The sequence below is a fragment of the Protopterus annectens genome, chromosome 13.part0 (genome assembly GCF_019279795.1).
Source record: "Protopterus annectens isolate FY-2018-M chromosome 13.part0, PAN1.0, whole genome shotgun sequence".
Lineage (NCBI taxonomy): Eukaryota > Metazoa > Chordata > Ceratodontiformes > Protopteridae > Protopterus > Protopterus annectens.
The window spans coordinates 652,466,162-652,478,330 of NC_056747.1; the positions used below are offsets into that span (position 1 = coordinate 652,466,162).

A 12,169-nucleotide genomic window follows, 5' to 3' on the forward strand; every position below is an offset into this window, starting at 1 on the left:
TAAAAACTTGGGAAAGGGAATGTCCATTTTTGTTGTTATTTCTGCAGGTTTTTGCTATCCTGGTATGTCCTTTGAAAGTGAAAGCAGTTATGGCCTGGTTAAAACCTTGTGCAAAAGCCTTGGAAGGAAACTTTTAAAGTTGACCCAAGTGCTTGTTTTAATAGGATATATATGGTAGCTTAGAAACGGTCAAGTAGCTTTTCTGTTTTAAAGTACATGTTACGGGTGTTGAGGCCAGGATTGTTATACAGTGTGTTAATTTTATTGCATTCCCAGTAATGAGTAAGTCCCACTTTGAAGGTTAATGACACCTGATATGCAATACTTGTATAATAGTTTTACAGAAGAGACTTAGGAAAGGGCAACACCACAAAGAATATCTTTCAAGTCATCTACATAATAGCTATCTGTGTCTGCTGACCTGATTATGGTTATTCCTTTTGTTTTTGACTGAAAACATGTTGCATTTTTGCCTGCATTATTTAAAGAAACTCTTTCGCCAAACAGACTGAAACAATTTGATAATTTTAGATTGTATGAAGAAAATAAAAGCTGTCTTAGATACTGAGTGTGTATTTGCCAGTTCAGTGTTTGCTAGCAAAATAATTTGACATTTGATGATTTTAAAATAGAAGGTCATCCTTATAAAAGGTGAGAGGGTATAGCTACTCCTTTGTCCTGACCAGGAACTTACAAGTAACTAAGTAATGGACATAAATCTGGGCCATTTTCCTCCTTTTGTTCTGGATAATTGCTTTTGTTTCTTTTTGTTATTAAAACCATTGAAGAGGATATGCATAGAACACTACTGAGTTTCATGAAAGAAACACAAGTTTTTAATGCTAAAATGAAAATATTTTATTTCATCGTTTCTTATACCTACTTTTGTTTTGCAGACATTTTCTTTAAAAAAAAAAATTACATCGGCTTTCAATATACTAGCATAGTGCACTATATATCGCACAGATGGTAACTTTATATCTCCTATTCACCCCCCCATAACTTGTTCTGTGATCAGTTAAATGGTGAGAGTACATGCATTTTTTTTGTATTCCACTTTGAGCAGATGTCTGTCTGCACTTGCTTCTAAATGATGCAAGCTCACCATCCTTCCCACTGCACGCTGCTAGGCAATCCATCATCTGAGAGGGGAGAGATGGCTACTAGCTGTGACCACCCCCCCAACCTCCTTCTACCTTATGTGACCCTGTTGTACCGAAACAGTGCCATCAGCACAACATACAGCACCTCTAATTCTGTGCAACACGACAAAGTACATGTTGTAATGATATATTGTGGAAACCAGGAGGAATGTTGTAATACTTAAACTGCTGTTCACAATGCTTATAAGTGAGTCCCAGACAGTTCATTCTGTACTTATGCTCTATAGAGGTAAATTCCACCATTATATTTCTCTTTAAGTCTTGAATGAGAGAAAAGCCCTTGAAACTTACCACCAATAGCTTAAATCTTCCAAGCCATTAATTATTTTGCCAAATCTCATCTGTACAGTCCAGTTAAATACCTGTTGTGTGACAACTGTGTGTTTTGAACATTGGTTTTCAGAGAAGCTGAGATTCTCCTACATAATTTCCTGTTTTTACTTTCTATAATGTGAAATCAAAGAAATGCAGCTTAAAATCAGTTAAAATAACTGAAGTGTAAAAACTGTATCTAAGTTTCCCAGTTTAAACTCTTGCCATGGAAAACAACTCAAGCAGAAGTTTCTAATTCTTAACTCAAAATCCGGGTCATGTTTATGACACTAGTAAATGCTGCTGATATAGCTAATGGAAGGTACCTGAAATTTTTCTGATAAGTACAAAATTACAAATATATACCCTCCATTGATTTAAGGATTTACATTTTAAGTGAAATGACTCTTCCCAGACCATTCCATGGGCATCGAGGCCCAAGACTAGATACAATGTGATATATGGTGTTGGGGGGTACACTCACGTGTATGTGCATGAATGTGTGTGTTTGTATATGTTGATATATGTGTGTCTGTGTATACATATACATACATATGTACACACACACATATATATTATTTTTCATTTCTTTGCTGGGACAGTACTGATTATATCTGACCATTTGAGGATACAGCCTGGGTGAATAAATTCACAAGCATATTATAGAAACTGACTTATTGCAGCACATATTGCAGGAAAACAAAAAGCAGATAGTTACTACATAATTGAAGAGATTGTGTACAAAATTAAAATAAACAGAAAAGCAACTTTCTACGGGATTAAATAGTTCAAATAAAAATATCATAAGAACAGAATCAAAAAATGCAGAGATAAAAATTGAAGGACGAAGAATTGAAGGTTAGATGTTGTGAATGACAGAAAAGCATCTATATTCAGCTTTGTTTAAGTTATTTTCTAAGATGCACTCTGAAGGTGGATAAGGATTGTTTACTAAAGTCATTCAGTAGGTGTTGCTCGTTCAGTCAGGATAAAACAGACAAGTAGTTGTGGATTCAGTTCAAGCAGCTTTATTACACACAAACACATCAGGAATGAGGCGCAGTAACTTAAACTTCTAAACTTCTGGTTGTTCTCTCAAAATGGCACTGCTGCCTGCACGTGCTCACTATTTACATGCACGTGCCTACATCTGGAAATGCTTCTTAAAGGTACATACACACGCTCTGATCTACACCCTCCCTCTTTGAGAAATTATCCGTATACTAAATGACAGTATTCAATGACATGCAGTTTACAAAAATAATCTTTTGACATGCAGTTGTACAGAACTAATTCTTTGACATGCAATCATACAAAACCAGACACGCACACAACAATCATGTCCAGGTTGCTGTGTATTTTACACTAGGTCTGAAATACAACCTGATCATGTAACATAAAAGTCAGAACTTGATCTAGCAGTGTGGACTGTCTTTAAGGAATGTTCAACTCTGGGGACAACTGGGACATCGTCAAGAACAGAAGTGGATATTGAGACATGTTCTTCAGTATAAACATTGCCTGGGTTGCTCTGAGATCTAGAGTCTGTATCACAGGTACAATGCTGCAATATTGTTTCTGACACAAGAAGATGATATCTGCAGTTTTCCTGTATTCTATACCCTCAAATTCCATTAAGTAGAATCTCAGCTTGGCACATATACCTCTCACTTGACCAATTCAGTCAAAGCCTTTTGCCATTTGCATACTCACTGTCTCTCCTTCTTTTAATGGACAAACAATCTGCTCATTTTATCATAGCGGGACTTCTAAGAACACCTTTTTAAAAAGTTGGGCTTTGATTGCTCTATTGTTTTTATGATTAGGCACTAACAAACTAGAACTGATAGGCAAGCCTGTTCTGTTTTGCATTGATAAAATCTCTGAGCCAGGGTAGCCAAGTAGATTGTCATGGGGTATATTTCTGAGATTAAGTAAATTCAAGAAGATATCGGTATTATCATGCTTTGACCTCTCTAGTAATTGCTTTGCACTCTGTGTTGCACGTTCAGCAAGGCTGTTTGACTGTGGGTATTCAGGACTACTAGTAACATGGATAAAGTCCCACTCTTTGCAAATCTCTGAAACAATTGACTAGTAAACTGGGTACCATTGTCAGAAATAACTTTGTGTGGACTATCATACACTGAGAAATGATGTTTTATCTTAGTAATAATAACACTGGATGTTAGGTTAGATAGCAAATCAATCTCAAACCAGCTCAAATAAGAATCTACCAACACTAAGTAATGCTAATTGCTCTACTCAAACATTTCAGTGGCTACTGTTGACCAAGGTAGTTTAGGAATATGGCTTTGCTGAAGTGGCTATTTTTGCAAATGCAGTTAAGTGCTATTACATATTGAACAAGAAGAAAGCACTTTATCAATGTCTTTCAGTAGAGCAGGCCAAAGTACTAGTCCTCTTACCCTTCTTGTGGTAGAGTCGTACCCTGGGTGGCCATGATGCAAAATCTGAATGTATTCATCTTGTAAGGAAGTAGGAACAATAACTTTTGGACCGCTGAAAATTATACCATCTTCCATCAGAATCTCAACTCTGTATGAAAATTAAGGATGCACTTCTCGCGGTACACAGGATTGCTTTGATAGCCATCCTACACTGATGAAGTGGCTGAGCTTTTGCAAAACTGGATCAGTCTTTGTATGATCTCTCAACTCATTATGTCTTATGATAGAAAAATGATACACTTCCATGACATCAAAGTCAAAATTCTCTGCATCAAGATGTTCTGTGGTAATTCTGGTCGATCTGGATAAGGTATCAGCCAGATAAAGAACTTTACCTTTTGTATAGACCATTTTAGAATTATAGTTTTGTAATCTGAGCATCATTCTTTGTAGTCTTGCTGGAGCTGATTGCATAGGTTTCTTTAAAATAGTGACTACAGGTTAACTATCAGTTTCTGTTTGGATAGCTTGGCCATAAATATAATCATGGAATTTCAAACATGTGAACACAATTGTCAAAAGTTCCTTCTCAATCTGAGCATACTACATCTCTGTTTGCGTAAGAGTTCTAGATGCATTGGCAACAGGTCTGCCCTCTTTCTGAATAACTGCACCAAGACCGAACTTTGAAGCATCACAGGAAAGAACTACTGGTTTGTGGACATCATAGTACCTTAATGTAGGTGGGTTGTCAGTTTGCTGATTAAGATTATCAAATGCTGTCTGGTGTTGTTCTAACCATGAGTATGCAATATTTTTGTGTGTCACTTCTCTTAAAGGCTCTGATAACTCACTAAAGTCAGGGATGAATTTGCCCAAATAGTTAACCATACCAAGAAAATGCTGTAGGACATCCACATTATTTGTAGCTGGCATCTCAAGAATGGCTACTTGTTAGCATCTGGTCGTAAGCTTGTGCTGGTAAATGACCTACATAAAGTAACTTTTGGTGGTCTGAATTTACATTTCAGAGAATTGGGCTTTAAATTCACTTCAAGTGCTCTGTCCAGAACATTCCTGAGGCTTCGGTCGTGCTCTACTTCACCACTGCCTCCAACTGTTAAATCATCTGCTATTATTGCACATGGATAGCCAAAAAATTTTTGCTCCATTGGGTGCTATAAAACTTTACTGGCAGAATTTATTCCAAAAGACATCCTGAGGAATCTGATCTACCAAATGGGGTACTGAATGTAGTCAGTAATGAAGATTTGTGATCAAACATTACTTGCCAAAATGAACTCTTTGCATCTAAGACAGAAAAAAACAGTGGCATTTGGCATGAGGGTTGCAATGTCCTTGACTGTATGCATAAGATGAGGAGGTCTCTTTAATGCCTTGTTCAAGTCTCTTGGATCAATGCATATTCTGATTTCATCTGAATTTTTCTTATGAGCAGCTACCATGGAAGACACCCACTCATTTGGTTCTGTGACTGGACAAATCACACCTTGCTGCACCATTTTGTCTAACTAGACCATGCCTTTGTCCTGCATAGCTACTGGAACTCTCCTTGTTGGTCTGACCACTGGACTGAACTCTGGGTCTACTTTCATAGAGGACACAACAGGAAGTTTGTCTAACTTGTCATTGAAAACATCAACCTACTCTGAGAAAAAAGCATCACCAAAGCTGGAACTGGGACATGTGCTTATCTGATGTACTTCTTGGTAAAAGAAAGTAGTTTCATTCTTAAACTGTCTCTGAGACCTAATAATGACTGCACATGTCTTGACTACATAAAATTGCAAGCAGTAACTGTTCCCAGCTGAATAACAGGAAAGCACTACTGAGCCCTTGGTTTGAATCTCTTCACCTCCATAAGCAACAAGCTTCGTACAAATGGCCAAATTAAGTTGCTCACCAGCCCTCACTTTAGCAAATGTTTCTGCTGAGATTACATTACACTTTGAACCAGTGTCTACTTTGAGCTCTGTAGGTTTACAATTGATCAGGACAGTACAAAATGCTTCATTCATTGCCAGCAAATCTACTGCATTAACCTTTTCACCGACCACGGATACACCATCTACATAGAAAGAAGGGTTGCATCTCTTTATATGATCAACTTGCTTTTTTTGGTGACCTTACTTAATAACTGAATGAGGCTTACTTGATTTGCAAAACTTTTGAAAATTATTCTATTTTTTTATACTTGTGGCATTGTTGACCAAGTGCTACGCACTTCTGTCTTATAGACTCTTAGTTGGCTCCACAATTATGACAGGTAACAATAAGACTTGACTTGAGTTTTTCTAACTCACCCTTATACTGCATTGAGCATGTCCATTTTATTGAGCTAGTCTTGGAACTTGCTAGAAAGTTACGGGAAAACCTGCAGGGGTTGCAGCTGCCATGTGCTTAGGCCTCTTTCTGCTTGCTATGTGCTGCATGCTCTCTACATTTGCTCTAGAGGCTGTTGACACCATGCTCTTATCCCTTGCAAGCATACTTGTGTGCCTCTCTGTGATCTCATGGATCTGACAAATCTCTATGACTTTGCTCAACATTAAATCACTGTCACGAAGCAAAATCTTTCTCACTGCAGCACTATTAACACCACACAGAAGCCTGTCCTTTATTAACTCATCTTTCAAATCACCAAATCTGCATGTTTTAGCCTTATTTGTCAAGTCAGTGATATAACCTGCAAACGTTTCCCTGGTTTTTGGTCTCTTGTATAAAATAAGTGCCTCTCTAATGTAACATTTGTCTGGGGGGGGTTGCACAGTTCTCTAAGTTTACATTTCAAGCACTCAGGGTCCTCCCTTGATTCAGCTGGTACAATAATATGATGGTTTTCCCCCTCTCCTGCATATACTTCCGGTGCATACACAAATATATGCTCTCTTTTAATGGCTTCTGACCCAGCTAAGTTAAGCAAAATGAATACCCTTGTACATGCATCTTTGTCAGAAAAAGTTGCTTGTATGAAAATATCGTATTCCTGCTCAAATACTCTCCAATTCTCTGTTATATTGTGGTCAAACACAAGTGGACTTGGTCTGTGAAATGCCTTTGCCATATCAACATACAGTAGTGAAGGTGCTTGAATTTATGTACGAATATACCCACACATAAATATGCCAAAACTTTGCCAGTGCTTGTAATTATGTCCAATAGCACAACAGAGACTCTGAAATAAATGCCAAATAAGTCTCTATAGCACAAGAATCATTGTACTTTATGAAACCACTCTTTATTGGGTCTACTTTAGAACAGCAAACGATCAGATTATCGAACACCATTACATCGACCCCTAAACGTCAAACCGGCAAAACAGCGAATGGCTGGAACAGTGATTTTTTTTTCCCAGGGGAAAAAAATCACTGAGCCATTGTCCGGGTTGTGCCATTTCCTCTACTGTAGTGCGATAATCTTGGAGTTGGTATATTTAAGTAGGGGGAGTGTGGGAGGCACACTTTATTTAGTGTTTAGTGTTTTATTTTTATTTTTTTTGGGACCAGCAATTTTTTTCCATGGGAAAAAAAAATTGCTGTTCTGGCCATTCGCTGTTTTGGCTGTTCGATGTTTAGGGGTAGATATAACAGTGTTCGATCATTTGATCATTAATTGTTATAATATAGACCCTCTTTATCAGTGTAAGAAATACTTTGAAATGACTGTACTTTGCAAATAAACTGTACACAATGGAAAAAGTGAAATTAATACACTTTGCAAATAAACTGTGCACAACATTGAAACTCTTCAAAATGGCTGTACTTTATGAAATAAACTGTACACTGTAAGAAACACTTTGAAATAACAGCACTCTGTGAATAAATGTACACAGCACAAGAAACTTTTTGAAGTGGCTATACTTTGACTGCAGTTTGCAATATTACTGTACTTTTCACACAGCAAATTCTTTGAAATAATCACACCGTAATAAAGCACACACTTTGCAAACACTTTTCACACTCTGAGATACTTCAAACAACTCTAGTTATGCTTTGAATGGCTTTGGTCAATGCAAAATAGTAGTTTGTGCCCAAACATGGTCTTTTACTAAAAAAACATGCAGTTGCCTTGCTTTTTTAAGCTTATTTTGCCCTTTTACTGCACTCATTATGCCCTTTTAACTTCTTATTATGCTCATTATACTTTAGACATGCTTGCTATGCAAATGGTAGGTAATTCAGAGACCCTTATGGATATCTCTGCTAGTTTTATCAAATATTGTGGTTTCAAACATTTTGTTTAATTAATAATGCATTTTGTGCCTTTCGTTTGATTAATAATACGTTTTGTGCTACTTGTTTAATTAATAATGCATTGTGTGCCTTACAAGTGCTCCATTTCATTTTCTTTGCAAAACAAACCATTTGTGCAAGTTCTGGTAACTTTGGGTCTATATTAAAAGACCAAAGAGGAGTTTCAGCGAACACCTTTTGGTCGACACGTAATGAGTGAATGCACTAAAGCACAAACTACAATGAGGAAAGGGGTGAACACACGGGGATGGCTAAGAGATTTCTTTCCCAGGGAAAGAAATTGCTGTTTTGAGCATTCGCACTTTAGTGCGTTCGCTCATTACGTGTCGAACAAGAGGTGTTCGCTGAAACTCCTGTTTAGTCTTTTAATATTGACCCGGTAACTTTTTAAGTTCATTTCTGGCCCTTTTTGATCGTTTCACTCAATCAGCTCAATCTGCCTTCCCCTTCAACTCTACACCTCATGTCTTGAAGAAGTTGTACTCTCAATCCCAGTTCTGGCACTATGTCGCTCGTCTGGTCAAGATAAAACAGACAAGCAGTTCTGGGTTCAGCTCAAGCAGCTTTATTACACACAAACACATCAGGAATGAGGCGCAGTAACTTAAACTTAAATAAACTTGTAAACAGACTGACTACCACACTCATACATGTTAACACTCTGTTCTCTCAAAATGGCACTGCTGCCTGCATGTGCTCACTATCTATATGCATGTGCCTACATCTGGAAATGCTTCTTAAAGGTATACACACACACACACACACACACACACACACACACACACACACACACACACACATACACACACACACACACACACACACACACACACACACACACACACACACACACACACACACACACACTCTGTTCTACAGTAGGGATGACAGTTTTAGGGTAAGAATTTAGAATGAATGGTCAGTGCAGTGTAGTTTGTTCCAAGGTGCTTAGAGAGTTGGTCCTGATTTGGAGAGGATTCTAAGACCATTTTGAATGGAGGTTTGTTGGAAGAGGTAGGAGAAGTTGATCTGCAAGTTACTGAGTAGGAAAGAGCCTAGTAGTAAGTTGATTCTGTATTCAAACAGTAGCTGTTTGGCTTTGCTAAGGGTGATGCACTGGTGTTCCTGTGCTGGAGAGTTAGAGATGAACAGATAGTGTATTTTCAATCAGTTGTATTGTAATGCAGCTTTTCTTTGAAGCTGGTGTTATTATTGGAAGACCATATTTGAGTTTGCTTGCAACATTCCTTTACCTGTTGTAGCTCTGGCAGGAATATTTAGGAAGGGGAGATTTTCCTGGGCCAGAACAGAAGCAAGTTAATATTTTTGGAGAAATATGTACTTTGTTTTTAGGACACTGAGGGCTTTGACAATCACAGTATTATAAATAATGTGTTACACCGTACCACTTGTATAAGGGATTGAGGCTAATAAGAGGTGCTACCTTAGTTCATGGCCTTACATATAAGACATGGTGGGCAGATCTATTACAGTACCTAGTAATAGAATTTGCAGTCAAGTGTATTCAACACATCCACTGTGCAGTACCTGCCAAGCCACAAGTTACTGATGATTATGATGTCAAGGTCATAAAAGCCTCAGTATCTGGCAAAGGACTGGTTTTCAACCAGTGTACATTCTTAAGGGGGTCTACCCACAGCACACAGCGCACATATTTTAAGATATATAATATAGATGGATGTAGTATATACATACATACATGCATATATTCACACACACACACACACACACACACACACACACACACACACACACACACATTCACAGACAGTGCCTTAAGGTAACTTGTACTTTTGTTTTTGAAATTCCTTTAGATTCTTGCCCTGTGCTTTGTAGTGGTAATGGAGAATATGAAAAAGGACACTGCATTTGCCACAATGGATGGAAGGGTCCAGAATGTGATGTACCAGATGACCAGTGCATTGATCCAACTTGTTCTGACCATGGAACATGCATCATGGGAGTCTGCATCTGTGTTCCTGGTTACAAAGGCGATATTTGTGAAGAAGGTGTGTGTGTATGCTTAATTTGTTTTATGATTTATTTACTGCTTTCTTTAAAAAAATATCACTGTTCTCATTTCACTATAAACTAAAAAATGCCAGCTGTATATGTAATTGCACAGGTGTCTTTGTCCATCTGTCTGTCTAGCTATCTTTACATGTATGTGTATAGCATATATGGTTTCCTTACATGTACTTGAAGGTAGATTGCTAAGGGGATGGGATGATTTATCATGTTTGCTTGATTCCTAAGCAGTGTAACTATTTATTTTAGTTTGTTGTTGGTGTTCCATTGTTTCGGTGAGTTTTGTCCTGGAAAAGGGCAAATATTTTTTGTAGCTAGGGTGGGGCAAAGGATGCAGTTGCCCCATGCAAAAGATGTTCGAGGATATGATCAGCAGGGATTTTTTTGCAGTACTGGGATTCAGAAATTAATGCCAAAAATGTAATACTGCAATTGCAATCAGGACTGCAATGCTAAAGCACTTTGTGGGTTATGCGGTGGCATAGTAACTGAAGCAAACCAATTGTTACATTTGTAGCAAACGGTTTGTTACAGTTTCATGGGATTGGCACCAGACACTAGATGAGCTGAATGCCCCACTTACAACAGAGTCTGTCATTAGTTGAGTGTAGAGAAGGAGATAAACGACCGAGAAAGATAAGATCGCAGCAGATATCAGTCAAAGCACAGCAGCTGCTGCAACAGAGGCCATCACCTTACAAACTGTCTACTTGTAGGATGTATCTGGAAAAACATGCAAGTGTCCTGCACTACACAATTAGACCACTGCATCTGACTATAATGCTAATAGTCTGATACCACTGAGCTAAGCACAGTGGCACATAACTAACTATTTCAGCTATGACATGGTTGGCTATGTGACATTGCTCAAAAATAGGTTCCAGCAATCAGGGCATTGCTGGAATCTAACGTTACTGCTTAGACATGAATGCATGTTTTGATTTTTTTTTTTAACAGAAATTACAATTTGTCTGGGTACTTTCAATGATAAGACCTTGACCTTGCCCAGTGAAACAAATTCCTTCTACTTTTTGGGTTAAAGCTATTTTTTTAAGCAAGGGAGTTTACTTTTAACATATAGCATCAAGTAAAAGAAAGAGAAAAATATACTTAGGATAAACATATGAACCTTTAAGGTCAATGTACAATGTAGTTCATATGAACACAGGCAGATGAATGCTAGCCCACTCATGCTCATTAGGGGGTTCTTCCTTTTACCAAGGGCCATTACTTAGCAAGCCATCAAGTCAGGGGGGGGACTGTGTCCCCTGGCATTAGTGACATTTGTGTGAAATACTTACATAGATGCTGCATAATATTACACATGGCTGCAAGCCTTTAAAGACAGATAATACAGGGAGAAGTAAAGTGGTCATTATGCGGAAGAGATGTCATAGTAGACTGAACTTCAGCACAGAGTTTGCTAGTGTACTCTCACTTTCTGAGAGGTTTTATCATTGTGTAGAATGTAAGGATCTAAAAGGAGAGCTGTTATACTGTATAACATTTTTGGTTTATTACTTGGGCAGTGAAATAACTAACAGAAAAGAAGAACTGAAGAAAAAAAGGATTATTGTCTCAATTCTTTTTGAGTCCAGTATGTTGTTAATGCAGAAACTCTATGGCTATGCATGTACAATGGTAAGGGAAACTGACAAGATCAGTGCTGTGTATAATGGAGTTTGCAGCTTTATCTAGCATAGCCTTTATTTTATACTCTTTCAGCATTTTCAGATATTTACTAATTTCATTCATAATAATAATCCTTGAGAATATTATGATATTTTATACTTTTGTTCCCTTACACTTTTCTGATACTTAACAAGTCCTTCATTCACTCTGGTTTATAAAAGATCTGTGTATTAGTAGAAAAGTATAACTCTTAGCATCTCTTGCCCAAGTTCATTTGCAGTTTTATTTGACAAAATCAACAGAGTCAACATTTTAATAAAGCATGCTT

The 12,169-nt window shown here is 37.6% G+C and overlaps 1 protein-coding gene across 3 annotated transcripts in view; it reads left to right on the top strand.

Moving 5' to 3' along the window:
• The window catches only part of TENM1 (teneurin transmembrane protein 1), a 3,721,864-nt gene that overhangs the window by 2,266,469 nt on the left and 1,443,226 nt on the right, over window positions 1-12,169 (top strand). For all 3 annotated transcript variants that reach the window (XM_044054336.1, XM_044054337.1, XM_044054338.1), the window contains one exon: window positions 9,996-10,190. In XM_044054336.1, the coding sequence (XP_043910271.1) occupies window positions 9,996-10,190 (195 nt within the window). The remainder of the gene's footprint in view (window positions 1-9,995; window positions 10,191-12,169) is intronic.